This window comes from Ictalurus furcatus, chromosome 20 (assembly GCF_023375685.1).
Source record: "Ictalurus furcatus strain D&B chromosome 20, Billie_1.0, whole genome shotgun sequence".
NCBI lineage: Eukaryota > Metazoa > Chordata > Actinopteri > Siluriformes > Ictaluridae > Ictalurus > Ictalurus furcatus.
In genome coordinates this window covers 9605959-9621544 of record NC_071274.1, presented here as the reverse complement: position 1 = coordinate 9621544, position 15586 = coordinate 9605959, and the positions used below count along the sequence as shown (strand labels likewise).

Below are 15586 nucleotides of genomic sequence, written 5' to 3'. Positions count from 1 at the left end.
AAAACCTAACCTTATGTACAGTACCAAAATGGAAATCTTTCAGCTCTTTTCATTTTTTAATTGAAAGAATTCTTTTATGGGCACTAGCCAAATGTCCACATCATGTGTTCCTTTCATTATGTGGACATTCTGGGGCCATAATGTGGTACACAATATGCACCATCCAACCCCCCTGCACACACAAATGTAGTTCCAATATTTTTTTTTACTTTCAGTTTTAGTAAATCTTCATACCTACGTCCTTTTCTGCTTCGTTTAGTAAACAAGTCCCTTTGACAGTTTGGTGCATCACTGACTATGCATGTCTTGTCTTGTATTTGAGTGTGTGTTTGTACCTGTATCCATTCCCTGGCAGAATCTTCTGATGGTGTCCAGCCATTATCGTGGTAGTTTAATCGTGAACGGAAAGGAGACCAGCTGGGATTGTACTGAGATGAAGCGGCAATTCTCTCATCACTTATCTCACCAGATTCCATTCCCAAAGGAGACAGGCACACATCTGTAACACAACCACACACACACTCAGTCAGCAATTCTTAGACTGATGTGTCATCAAGAAACAAGTATTTAATCTAGGGAGCTGAGAAGCTCAAGGAATTATTGCACTGTTCTTCACTAAATTTCTTTCACAGAAAATATTTTTACACTTTCACTGGCTGAGAATATTTCCAAATATTTCTAAAATGAATGTAAACTAGGATAGATCTCAGAAATGTTTGCAGAGTAGGTTAAACATATTGCAGCAAATCATTATGTGTTTCTTTTTTCCCCATTACTCCCCAATTTGATCAGCAGCCAATTTTCACTCATCACCTCTTCCCTATCATTTAACAGCTACCAACCAGGGAAGGTGAAATTTAACGCTTGGTTCGTCTGAAACCTGTCACACAGCCAACCACTTCTTTTCAAACTGCTGCTCATGCTGCGTCACAGGGCAGCATAACACATTGGAGGAAAGTGCTATCTGCACTCTGAGTGAAAAAGGAGAAAGGGAATGACTTCCCTCCCACACAAAGAGCAAGACCAGTTATGCTTCCTTGGCTCCCGATTGTGCCATTCAGGAGCCATCAAAGGATTTGTCCAATCAGAGCGCTCATTGCTGAGTGATGTTAATCATGCCCTGTAGCCAGTGAGAGACAAACTGTGAATGCTCTGAGGCAGAATTAATATCACGACTTCCTTAAATAGTGGACTTACAGTACTGTGCAAAAGTCTTAGGCACCCGATTTTCTTTAAGTACAAACTATGTTATAGATTTTTATTTTATGACTTCTACATTTTTGAGGTCAGTACAAAAACATTTCCAAACACTAGTTTTCCAGCACAAAATTAAAGGGCCTATAAAGACCTAAAGACATATTGTGCAAAATTCATTTTTAAATGGTGTTTGAACATAAATCTGTGTCGGCAGAGTGTGTACACAGCCACTCTACAATGTTAAAAATCCACCCATTCTTTTTTTTTATATTCCCAATAAATCATAAACAGTGTCTCAATATAAGAGTTTTCATTTTTGCCCTAGCGTGACATCACATTGGAACAAGTCCCTCCCAAGGACTCTGCCCTATTAGCATAGATCCTCCCCTGTGTGAGCTGCACACAGTGTGCCATGTTTTCCGTACTGGAACAGCTACAGTGATAAGCTAGAGTGATAAGAATAATGTCTCAGCTTCATAAGCTTTGCGAGTATTCTGTTGTTGGCTGTAAGAATGAACATAAGAGTCTTCATCTACTCTTAGCATCAGGGCCACTGAAGATGCAGTGGAGACGTTTTATTTTTGAAGGTAATGTGCCACCAAAAATACCTAAATTCGTATATGTTTGTGCAAATCATTTTACACCAGACTGCTTTGTGAATGAGGGTAAATGCAAAGCAGGATTTGATAAAACTTGATTCTCAAGCTTTGTGATCAGTACCAGTGATCCAGCTTCATATACAGAAGATCACACTTTATATTTTGTGAATGCTTGCAAATCGCCTTTCCGAATGAGCTTTGTAGATTCCAAAGCTATTGTGGATAAAGTTACCATTGTCTCTGATTGTATTCACAGAGACCAAAGCTATGTCATCATTTTTATTTTTAACCAAAAAACACTTACTGTCTGTACAATTCCTAACCTCACCTTTATTATGCACAATGCATTAAGGTGATTGTCTTTTTGAAAACTGTGTGCATTTTGTGCAAATCATTTTACACTAGACTGCTTTGTGTATGAGCTTGTTAGCATATTCCATGACTAATGTGGCTAAAGTTACCATTGGCTCTGATTGTATTCACGGAGACCAGAGCTATGTTGGAATTTTTATTTTCAACCCGAAAATGCTTATTGTATATATAATTCATAACTGCACCTTTGTTATGCACAATACAGTAAGGTGACTGTCTTTTTGAAAACTGTGTATGTTTTGGGTGAATCATTTTAGTATCTGAAGCATGTGCTTCAGGATCATTCGCTGTAGTATTTGAAGCACAAGCTGTAAAGGCAGCGCCCTCTTCTGGAAAAGGGGCAGGTTATTTGCATTTAAAGAGACATACACGAAAACAGTGCTTGGCAAGCACCACTATTGTTATCTCACATATTATTATATTATTATATTTGCTGCAATATACTGCACAACAGTAAAGTCACAAAGCTTTACTAAGCTAATGATTTATTATCTGGGGCTCACAATTAATTATGAAGGGTCTTAGTAAATGAATGATTATCAATATGATGATATCAGCTGGCTGGATCACTATCTATTAACATCCCAAAAATACAAACTGGTAGAACACTTTCTGTCTATAAACAACTAGTAAAGATACCCTTATTTACATATATTATATTACATAATGTAGTGTGTTCAAAGGGTATCAAAAACTTTCAACAAATGAAAAAATAAATGACTCAAATGAAGAGTGCCCATGGATGAAGTAGTGTCTCTCATGAAAGAACAGGTAACTTCGCTAATGGTTTGCCACAGTGGCAGGCAGCCAATCAGATCTGATTTCCCGGAGTTAGCCAATGATATTTGAGTCTACAGTCCCGCCCACTGCTGACAAAAAAGTTAATGTGTTCGTGCGAGCAGAGCATAGAGATTTTTCCTCTAAAATGAGTGCACAAGTTCTCCACTTTCCGCGCATTAACATTTATTTTCCTGTCGTGATTATTATTTACTGCGCGCACGAACGTCAATAATGCACACAAGCTCCAATAAAGGCTCACACCAGGGCGTTTTTCGCAGTGTGTTAAACAGTCTGTTTTTTGATGCGTTTTTTTTTTTTTTTGCATTCACACCCATGCATTAAACGTGGGCGACACGCTGAATGAAAGTGCAAATCCACTCCCTTACAGTGGATGGCGCTTACTGAAAAGCAGAAATACCCTGGTACACAAGGTGGTGCTGTACAACTTTCCGTTTCTGACACCCGCTTATCACTGGAAAGAAGATGAGATCCAGTATTTATGTCTTTAAGCCATTCACACACTTTTTGCGAACTGGTTAAAGTACGTATACACTTTTGCTAAATGTAAGGTCTTTGGTGATTTGACCACTGCAACAAATACTTGTTTAAAGCTAAATCCTTAAAGTTCTCATTTTAAACAGTATCCTCTTTTTAAATAAGTAATGATTTGAATTATATCAGAGTCACAGCAATAGCATTCACATACTTATGGGAAGTACCGAAATATTTCATTTTTTAATAATTGTTTTTTGGGAGGGAGTGGGTTGTCTATAAGGCAACTATTGTTATGCCCAAAAATGATAATGATCCTGCAAGTTGATGAAGTGTTAACTATGAATAGTCTTTTTTTGTAGTCAATATGATAATACAATTATGGGGCACTTAGCTATTTGAATAAGTGGTCAAAAATAATTATACGCAAATATATGCCAGGTGAAAAATAAATACAATGGTCCATCAATCAGCAGATTATCACTGAGCAGAGATGTGAAACATTTGCAGGGAAGAGACAAAGAAACAAACAATGCTATTTAGTATAGAAAGCAACACTGAAATAATTAAATGGATCAATTAGAATACAACCCCAATTCCAAAAAGTTGGGTAAATAAATGTAAATATAAACAGAATGCAATGATTTGCAAATCTCACAAACCATATATTATTCACAATAGAACATAGAAAACATATCAAATATTTAAACTGAGTAAATGTACCATTTTAAGAAAAAAATAAGGTAATTTTGAATGTCATGGCCATAACACAACTCACAAAAGTTGGAACGGAGGCAACAAAAAGCCGGAAAAGTAAGTGTTACTAAAAGGAAACAGCTGGAGGAACATTTTGTAACTAATTAGTTTAATAGGCAACAGGTCAGTAACATGATTGGGTAAAAAAAAAAAAAAGAGTATCTTAGAGAGGCAGAGTCTTTCAGAAATAAAGATGGGCAGAGGTTCACCAATCTGTGAAAAACTGCATCTACAATTTGTGGAACAATTTCAGAGTAATGTTCCTCAATGTAAAATTACAAAGACTATGAATATCTAATCATCTACAGTACATAATATCATCCAAGGTTCCGAGAATATGTAGAAATCTTTCTGCGCAAGAGACAAGGGTGAAAATCAATATTGCTTGCCCGTGATCTTCAGGCCCTCCGGTGGCGCTGCATTAAAAACAGGCATGATTCTGTAATGGAAATCACTGCATGGGCTCAGAAACACCTCCAGAACTCATTGTCTGTGAACACAGTTCACCAGGCCATCCACAAATTCTGGTTAAAGCTATTCTATTTTCTATTGTGAATAACATATGGGTTTATGAGATTTGCAAAATATCGTGTTCTCTTTTAATTTACATTTTACAGCACGTCCCAACTTTTTGGAATTGGGGATGTATATGCTTGCATTTCAGTATCGTCAAAACAATAGCCACAACATACTCTTACTAACTGAGTCATGAAGTTCTCGTCTTCTTCTTTGTCTTCTTCTTCAGGTATCGCCTGATATGGGCAAGACAGTTTTGTGCTTGAGCGCCACAAAGTTATGGTTTTTATGTAACTTCAGCAGCTCCGGGCACATTGGTCAGCCAAAAAAGAACCCTGAGACGTTAAAGAAATTTGCCGCTTTGATGCCACACGTTTTACGCATGGGTGTGAATACTCCCATTAACAGCCATTGACTTAGACACTAATATACGTCCCAGTGTAAATACTCCTCGCTTCTCTCACTGATACCCGCAGCAGTGTGGAGTCCCTTGAATCTGTGAATCCAATTTGGCCAACTGTCAAAATCGCGGAAGTCAAAGTTTTCAGGCGAGTATACTGAAAACAGTGTATCCATTCTAAATGTTTACCTTGCAGCCATTCACAGTCTTTTTCCCCCTTGCTATTTTGTTTTTGTGTTCCTGGTGCTCTCTCACTTATTTCCATGCTGCCCTCTGGTGACCTGAACTACCGCAAAACTTCACATGAAAAAAAGAAAACAAACTAATTAACCGTCTAATTTAACGGGTGATAAATCCAACGTCATTATGAGTACGCTGGTTTTGCCAGACAAAGACAGAAAGAAAGTGTTTGAAAAACATTCTGTATGGAAGCACAATGTGATTTATAAGAGGGCTAAATTTAACAAAAGGTGCCAAGAGCCTGGTGAAATGGCAGAAGCATTAAAGTACATAAAGTAGCAGAATTACAGTACTACATTACTACTGTAAGGCTGGTGGCAAGATGTCTGAACCTGGAGAGAACTGCTCTCTGAAGAAAAAGAACTCTCATGGGAATTAACACTCGCACTCTCTCCCACAGAATTAGCATCCTCACCTGAGATAGCACATCATGCTGAGTGGAGACTAGAAGATCCTCACTATATTGTTTCTTTCTTCCTCTCTCCCCACACCCTTCTCTTTCTCTGTATTGAGATCACCTTAAAAATTAGCATCTCCATTGGAAATAGCACATCATGCTGAGTGGAGACTCAGGTCCTCACTACATTGTTTCCTTCCTCCTCTCTCCTCACACCATTCTCTCTCTGTGCTGAGATCACCTTAAACACACCCAAGATCTATATGCATGACATAACATGTTTTAATTCCAATAAGATGTTGACTATTCATGTTTGCTATCATGCAAATGGTCTCAGTGCATCTGGAAAATATGGTCTCATTCCATGAACAGCAGTTCAAATAAAAATATTGCATGCCGTTAAAGGCATACCCTCCCAGGGTCCCTCATTTAAATAACGTCCTGTATGTAAATAAGGTACATCCTTCAAGTAACATCCTTAAAGTAGTGGGGAAGCAGAACGGGCAGTACAAACTGTTAAATCATTACTGAGGAAAAGGAAGGACCCTCACAAAGCACTCCTGGCCTACAGAGCCACTCCTTTAGCCTCTGAAACTTCAGCAGCACAACTCTTGATGGGACCAAACATCACACTTCCTGTAAGTCCAGCCACACTCAAACCACTTTGGCCAGACCTTAATGCCTTTAAGAAAAAAGACAGAGTTAAAGGACAAACAGACCAAGTGGTACAACAGATGCTACAGAGCACAAACAAAGCCAGCACTTACAAACAGGACAAACAGTCTGGATAAAGAACACATCTCACACAGGCAGAGTCACTAGCCCTGCTGACACACCACAATACTACATTCTGAAGGGGCCAACTGGCAGAAGATGAGACATAGTCAAGAAACACACAGGACTGTATTAGAATGGGACGTATTGTTAGACTAGGCTCAAGAATGAACCTGTAGAAAGTTAGCAGGATCTGTTATAGTTCAGAGTTTATATCCCTTTCTTGTTGTGAAAATAATAATAACAATGAGGTAATACCTGCTGTGTTTTTTTCTCAATAGAATGACTGCACATAAAGAATGAAAGAATATTCGCTAGCAGGCTACTAATGCTGTGCTAACCACTGCATGACGTAACATATCAAAACGCTCACCTCAATGAAGAGACTTGTGTTATGGGTATTATATGGATGCCAAGTCTACAAGTACTGGCACCCTATTTATGTAATCAACTCTACAATTATCTGTCTGTCTGTAGAATAGTGGGCCCCTAGTGGGCAAAGTGGGGGAAAAATACAGGAAAGCCAGGGAAGTCGGTGGATAGCAGTTTATTAAACTTGGTTGAGTGTGTGCGTGACACTAAATCTGGCGACAAGGATCACAGACCTACCAAAGAGTACAATTAAATGCTGATTAGCGTTTGTATGCGCTGGTATACTGAGCCGGAAAACAGGAAAAAGGGCAAAAAAAAAATAAGAGCAAGACATCAGTATGCTGATGCCGCTGAATTTACCCCCTCTTGCTCCATTCAATATGCACACAAACCCCACCAGCATTGGATCCCGGTGGGCCAAATGGGTGAGCAGTTTCAAACTTTATTTGACAGCTGCTGGCATTAAAGATAATGCTCAAAAACGTGCGTTGCTGCTTCATTTGAGCAGTTCAGACATGCAAGACATATTTGACACTATAGAAGACACAGGCGATAATATTGAAGACATTCAATATGGAAGACATTGACACAGCGGTGAGGAAATTGAATGAGTATTTTACTCCACAGAAAAATGTCCCATATGAGAGACATATTTCGGCAAGCTGTGCAAGAGCAAGGTGACTCAGTGGATTCATTTGTAAGCAGATTAAAGCAATTGGCTGTGTCTTGCGATTTTGGTGATCACAAGGAGGATTTTATTTGTGATCAAGTCATTGACAAATGCACTTCTACAACACTTTGGAGAGAAAGATCTCACATTATCTAGCTTGCAAGACATTGCATGAAGTATGGAAGCTGCAGCTCAACAAACTGCAAAAATAGAGAAGCTCACTTGGGATGCAAAGCTGCCACAAAAATAAGACAGAATGAAGAAATAAAAAAGCAGCAGACAATATTATGACAAACAACAATCCGCATTTGTGTTGATCTAGTCAGTCTGCTAGCCTCAAGACCACTTGTCGACCCAATGCAGTTGGGATGAGTGAACCTGTGCAATCAAAACAATGCTCTGTTAAAAAATGTCACAATCAAAATACAAGTTATCTGCCTCTACACAGCAAAGTTCAAGGTCTTCCATTAACATGCCACCATTGTGGCCGCCCTGGACATCTTGCAAGAATGTATACCATTACAAAGGAAAACTGTGGCAAAATGGGCCACTTGCAGCAGTCAACAGACAAAAACAGACTTCAAAAACAGACTTCAAAGTGAATTAAGTGACAAATGAGGCCCCACATAACAAAATGCCAGGAGTCACCACGGATGATCATGAGGGTGAATGGTGTTTATTCTGCATGGTGAGACAATTGAAGCTGAAATGATGACATTAAAAGGCATGCAAATGACCATATTAATAGACTCTGGGGCTAGCTCTAACATCATTTGCTCAAATGTGTTCCATGCATTACAAAAGGACTGTAAAGTGCAGTTAAATAGCACATCAAAGTGGCTCTATGCGTATGGGTCAGACACACCATTAGCTGTGGAGGGCTTCTTCACAGCTGACTTGAAACCAGCTAGTGGGATTACAGGTGTCAGGGCAGATGTTCTAGTTGTGAATAGTTGTGAAACAGACGATTTCAGTGCTGAGGCGGAAAACTTCCACCACCCTTGGAATTCTCCTCATTGGTTCCCCTCCAAATGTAAATGCAGTGTACTCAGAGGATGCTGACAAATTTACAGGGACACTGCAACAGGGACAATGCTTGTTTTCAAGGTCTGGGGAAACTGAAAGACTACCACCTAGAATTGTATGTTGACAGTACCACTGTTCCAGTTGCACAACCAATTCCATTTAGTGTAAGAAAGCTGGTGGAAGCCAAACTGAAACAGCTAGAGCAACTGGACATCATTGAGAAGGTAGAAGGACCGACCCCATGGGTCTCGCCTCTTGTGGTGGTGCACAAAACGGGTGGAGACATCAGGATGTGTGTGGACATGCACAGAGTCAATGAGGCTGTGTTGTGTGAAAGACACCACATTCCCACCATCGATACTGGAGGACATGACTGGAGTCAAAGTGTTCTCCAAACTGGACCTAAAATGGGGCCATCATCAGATTGAACTGAAACTAGAGTCACGTTCATTAACCAAATTTGTCACACACACTGGATTATGGAGGTACAAAAGGCTCATGTTTGGCATTTCTTCAGCTCCTGAGACATACCAGCACATTATACGACATGTGCTTCAGGGCATAAATGGGGTTCACAACATCTCAGATGACACTATCGTGTTTGGAAAGAATGTGCAGGTGCACAATGTTCACTTATACTAAGTACTACGGCATTTGCAAGAGAAGCAATAGACATTAAATAGCGAGAAATGTGTTTTTAGGATGAGTGAAATGGTATTCATGGGCCATGTACTTTCCAAAAATGGAATTGGAGCAGCACATTCCAAATTGAAGGCAGTACAAGATACACGACAGCCCACAAATACTGCAGAAGTCAGGAATTTCCTTGGTCTTGTAAACTACTGTGTGCATTTCATCCCCAATTTGGCTACTGTAGCAGAGCCACTGAGGAGACTCACAAGGTCTTCATGCACCTGGTCATGGAATGAAGAGCAAGAATCCACTTTCAATGCTCTTAAATGTGCACTAGCAAGTTCACACACCATGGTATATTACAACCAAGAAGCGCAGATACAGGTGATTATGGATGCCAGCCCAGTTGGGTTTGGAGCAATTATGAGCCAAAAACAAGCTGATGGTTTATTCAAACCAGTTTACTACGCAAGTCATGCCTTTCTGGATGTAGAAAGGTTTTACTCCCAAACAGAAAGGGAAGCGCTAGTCATAGTGTGGGCTTGCAAAAAGTTTAATGTTTTTCCATATGGGAAAGATTTTGTGATGATCACTGATCATAAGCCATTGGAAGCAATATATTCACCCAGATCTAAACCACCCACCAGGACTGAATGATGGGCTTTAAGGCTGCAACCCTACAGATTCAAAGTGATCTACAAGCCAGGACCACAAAATGCTGAAGATTCACTCTCAAGCCTTACTGTGAATCCACCTGTAGCCATAACATCTGTCGATCACCATATCTACTTTGTTCCAAAGCATGCAGTTCCCAAAGCTTTCATGCCTCGTGAACTACAGGAGATGGCAGCAGCTGATGTGACTCTATGCACACTGAGAACGTGTACACAGCAGAATCATTGGAATTTTGGCAGTCCTGAATACATACATATTAAAGATAAGCTGTCGTGCATTGGCCATCTGATTCTTAAGGGTGACCGCATATTAATGCAGCCAGGAAACAGCTTTGTTGTTGGCTCATGAGGGGCATCAAGGTATTGTTACGACAAAACAGTGTCTGTGTACAAAGGTCTGGTGGCCAGGTATAGACAAGAATGTAGAGCACCTAGTCAGATCCTGCCCTGCATGCCAGTTGAATAGTGAACCTCCAAGACCAATTCCAATGACACGCACCGAACTGCCAGAGAAACCATGGCAAGTTGTGGCCATTGATGTGGTGGTCCTTTCCCATCAGGTGAGCATCTACTTGTCATAACTGATTACTACTCACGATGGGTGGAGTGAATGTTCGAGTAACATCATCACGTGTTTGACACAGATTTTTGCCACACACAGATTTCCTGAGATAGTAGTTTCAGACAATGCTGCGCAGTTTACATCCAATGTTTTTAATGCGTTCCTGGCTGTCAATGCAGTTCATCACCAACGTGTTACACCATATTGTCAATAGAACATTGTGTCAGGCCATACGTGCAGTTCATTCTGAAGGTTAAGACTGGTGCACAGAAATGTACACCTTTCTACTGGCCTACAGAAGCACACCACATTCTGTTACAGGCCACAGCCCTTCTGAGTTACTTGTTCAACCGCCAGCTCCATACGAAATCGCCAGGGGTGCTAGCTATCAGTCTACCTGAAGCAAGTGACATTGCGGTAAGAGGACGTGATTCTGCTAGGAAGGAAAAGGGTAGATGAACTGTGGAAAAAAAAAAAAAAACCAGGCGAGCTGTGGAAAGTACGATCAAGGAGGGAGATCAGGTGTTGTTCAGACAGCCAAAGAGGGTCAGTTGTCCACTACATTCGTGCCAGAGCTTTACCATGTGAGGGAATGGAAAGGACAATCAATCATTCTTGAGAAGCATGGAGTGAAAAGCATGCAACATGTTTCTTTTGTCAAGAAATGGATCCCAACAGAGATGCAGGTAGAGACTATCTTGGCTGGGCCAGACAACCTCTCGGAAAGGCAGTGTGAATGAGAACCTGAAAGAGGACAGTCTGTGGCCAGGCCTCAAAAGACCAGGAGACAACCTGTGACATTAAGGGACTATGTTAGTTAGATAGGCAGTTGTCACTATGGAGCAGAATAATCTCCGGCACTGTATCGGTGGCAGGGTAGTCTACCCCTAGCCATCAAGATTGTTTTACATTTTCTACTATGTTAAGAAGTTTTAAAATAATTGTTAACTCACTAATTGCTAATTTACTGGGTTATTGGTTCATGAGTAGTGTATCAGAAAATTGAATTAGTGATAGTTTTGAACTATAAATAATTTGACAAACTTTACCTGTTTAGTTATTATACTTCTTCTGAGACCAAACATTTTGAATTGCTACGCCTCCAAAAACTTTCAAGCTACATGCGCCAAACCTGGCACAGACGTTCAGCATATTATGCTATGACTTTTCTAGGTGATCGGAATTACATAATTCCGGAAGCACAAAATGAACAAAATTCCCATTGACTTACATTTAAAAAATACTGACTGTTATAACTCCTTGAGCTTTCAAGCTATTTACACCAAACTCGGCATAGTCCTTCAGGCTTTTCAGACTGGTAATGGTCTATTTTTCATAACTGATTGGACTTATCTATCCAACTCTAGAAGTACTGGCACCCTATCTATCCAACTCTAGAACGATTGGCACACTATCTATCTATCAAACTGTACAAGTACTGGCACCCTCTCTATCTGTTGATCTAATCAACTCTACAAGTATTGGCTATCTATCGATCTATCTAATCAACAGTACAAGTACTGGCACCCGTATACTGCCCACAGACACTGGACAGTATCTGTCCATGGATCAACTCTACAAGTATTGTCTTCCTACTTATCTATCTATCAAACTGATAATGATTTTAAACTTTCAGATTGGCTTTGTCAAGCCAACATCAAAGTTGGTCATGATGAAGTTCATCTATCTAGTTTTTATTATTCTTCTAAGACCCTTCTAAACATGCTGTGACTTTTCTAACTGATCGGAATGACAGTTTTCCTGTTACGATAGCTCAAATTGGGCAAAATTTCCAATTCCTTGTGCCTTTCAGCTACTTCCCCTAAACTCAGCAGAGTCCTTTAGGCTGTTCAGACTGCTCATGTTGTATTTTTTCTAACTGATCTGACTTGCGGTTTCCGGTAGTCAGGGGCAGACTCAGCACTAGGCAAAGGTAGGCAATCACACAGGGCCACACACTCCATCCATCTCTCTATCAATATACCAGTACAGTACAGTCTCCACATTTCTTTCTATCAATCTACCTGTATCACTCTTTCTCCTTCAGTCTTATAAACAGTAAGGATCTCTCCATCTATCAACATGTATCCCTCTGTCTCTCCATTTATCTATTTACTTTCTCTCCATCTATCTATTTACTAGTAACATACAATCAAGCGATCTGTCTATCTTTATTATTAGTTTTGTAATGCCTTACTGTCTGTTTGTTCCAGCAGGTTCATAAACAAGCCCCAGTTAGTCCAGAATGCAGCTGCAAGAGTCCTTACATAAGATATGTCCACATCACCCCTATCTTATACACACTGCACTGGCTCCCAGTAAAATTCCACATTGATCATAAAATACTACTATTGACCTACAAAGCACTAAATTTTCTTATGCCACAGTACCTGAGCAAACTTTTGGTCTTTTATGATCCGCCATGCCTACTTCAATCAAAATATGCAGGCTATTTGTTGGTACCTTAAATAGTGAAGGCTTCAGCAGGGCAGTAGAGCTTTTTCTTACAAAGTCCCGCGGTTATGGAACAGCCTTCCTATTTGTGTTTGGTACTCAGACACAGCCTCAGTGTTTAAGTCCAGGCTGAAAACATATTTGTTTAGTCAAGCCTTTTGTGAATAGTTTTTTTTCATAGGTAAAGGAGCAGATCTGGAGGGCTCACAGGCATAGAGTGTTGTGGCAAGCTGGGATGTTTGAATGCTGTTGCCCCCTTACTCTCACATGTTCACTCAAGTTTGTTGACAGTGAAGTGGCTGGCCGCCTTATGTCCCAGGGTGCCATCATGTCCATGTTCATTGTGGTTCTCCTTTTTGCCGGAGTCCCTGCTTTCATGCAAATTACATTGTCCTCAACCATTAAAGGACAATAAGCATACCTAATGAGCTCGATCTCTCTCTCTCTCTCTCTCTCTCTCTCTCTCTCTCTCTCTATACATGAGAGAACTACACATGCTACTTCTGAGATACCAGTGATCCTGGCCCCTTCTGCCCTCTGGACCTGCCCAATGCATCCTGATGCTCTATTTCTTTGTTGGAGTTCTCATCAGTTGGAGATCACTCACTGCTGCTGAGGAATGCCCCACATGGTGCAGCCTAAAGATCATTGAGATTACTAAGGATAGTACGACTTAAAAACCATAAAGATGGCTTTGGACCTCAGTTCATATGAACAGTTATGTTATGATGGCTTAGGACTACAATTGCTATGATATCTTTAGGACTGCAATTGCCACAAAAATGTTGCACTCAAGTCTCCATTAATGAATAGTGGATAAAACAGACTTCATATGAAAATGGTAATGAATTTTCTGTTTAGACAATTGCACTATTTGACCATGTATCACACAGTTACAGAAGAGGTTTATCATGACTTGATGAAATAAGGCGATTTTTATTCTTCCATTTTATTGTCCTGTTGGAAGTCTCACAAGTTGGCATCATCTTATGACCATTTTAGCAAAGCATTTTCTCTGTGTCTCCTCCCCCTTACAGTTGTTTTGTAATGCCCTTAATTAATTTTACTCTATATTTAAATTAAGGTATTTTCACCACATTTTCTTTATGGACTTATCTTTTCATGTGTTTTAATCTGATTAATGTGGCGACAGGCCCGACGCACAAGAAACAAAGATCGCTCCTCCCGTGACTGCCGCTGGGGTGCTGAAGCGACAGCTCCGCTTCAGCACCACCAATGTTTTGGACAGCCGGAGAACGCATGGTGGCAGGGCGGGGCCGTCGACACATACACGGCTGCTGAATGGCTGCTGAATGGCGGGCGGCATGGAAAATTTCCACCATCCAGCAGGCGACAGGAGAGTATAAAAGGGGCGATACTCCACTCACAAGGGAGAGGAGGCTCTCAGTGTGCATGCGATAACCTTTGCTGTGTGTTTTACACACAATCCCGATGCGAACGAAGACTCCGCCCCTGGCTGCACCCACAGCTTCTCCTGACAGCAAGACGGGATCCCCGTTACTCGGGAAACCCCCCCTCCAGCATGCCCTAGGCAACCCCGTGGTGATGAAACACTTCACCTCACACACCCACTTCAACACACACGCACACCCACACCCTCTCACTACCCCTTTGTGAATAAAGATTTGTCCACGAGAGACACCGAAATGGCCTCCTGTGTGTCTGTGCTCTGTCCCCCACTGGCTAAATTCCCTACACTGGTGGAGGATGCAGGCATGAGCACAGACCCGCCCCTATAAAAAATTAATAAAATAAAATAAAATAAAAATTCAATAGATGGATTCCCTGCTGCAGCAACTAATGGAGGCCAGCCTCCAGCAGCAGACGATAACACAGCAGCTCGCCCAGAGCCTACAGGTCGCAACCCGGGAGCTGCTGGCCCTGAAAGCCATGACCTCTGTGGCCGCCCCTCCTCACCCTGATCCCAGTCGAGAAGCCCAGGACCTGCTTCCCCACTTGACCCCAGAGGACGACATCGAGGCCTACCTGGAAGCCTTCGAACAGGTCGCTCACCGGGAGAGCTGGGGTATCAAGGAGTGGCCATGCATCCTCGGCCCACTGCTTTCCGGAGAGGCATGCACAGCTTACTATGCCCTCGCTCCGGAGGACGCAGGGGACTATGGAGCAGTAAATAGAGAGATCTTGGCATAGTGTGGGCGGAACCCCCTCCAGGCGGCGGCGGAGTTCCACCGGTGGAGCTACAGGCCGGGAGCCAAGCCGTGTGGACAGATGGACACCCTCCTGCACCTAGCCAAGAAGTGGCTCCAGCCAAACCTGCACTCTCCCACCGAGGTTGTAGAGAGGGTGGCCGTGGACTGGTTCCTGAGGCCACCCGCAGAATGCCAGGTCGTGGGAATGCAAGCCCCCAGGACAGCCAGGGAACTACTGACCACCCTATAATGCCTGCTGACCACCAAGGTGCTCGGTGAGGAGGGACAGGACTACCAAGGCTGCCCAGACTACGGGACACCCGAGGACGAGCCCAGACCGACCGAGGCAGACCAGGGGATGCCAAAGAAGACCCAGAAAACCTGGCCAGCAGGGCATGTCCTCCCCACACTGGACCCGCCAAAACCGCCCCAGCGAGTGAAGGAAGCACGAGTGTGGCAGGCCTACATGGCCCGAGGCGAGGAGGACGTCGGGATAGAAGG

The 15586-nt window shown here is 41.9% G+C and overlaps 1 protein-coding gene across 3 annotated transcripts in view; it reads right to left on the bottom strand.

The window, feature by feature from the left end:
* Positions 1-15586, bottom strand: part of LOC128623995 (neuropilin-1a-like) — a 113152-nt gene that overhangs the window by 71999 nt on the left and 25567 nt on the right. For all 3 annotated transcript variants that reach the window (XR_008388698.1, XM_053651246.1, XM_053651245.1), the window contains exon 6: positions 336-499. Coding sequence is in view for 2 of the 3 variants with exons in the window: in XM_053651246.1 (XP_053507221.1) it covers positions 336-499 (164 nt within the window). In the remaining variant the exon portion in view is untranslated. The remainder of the gene's footprint in view (positions 1-335; positions 500-15586) is intronic.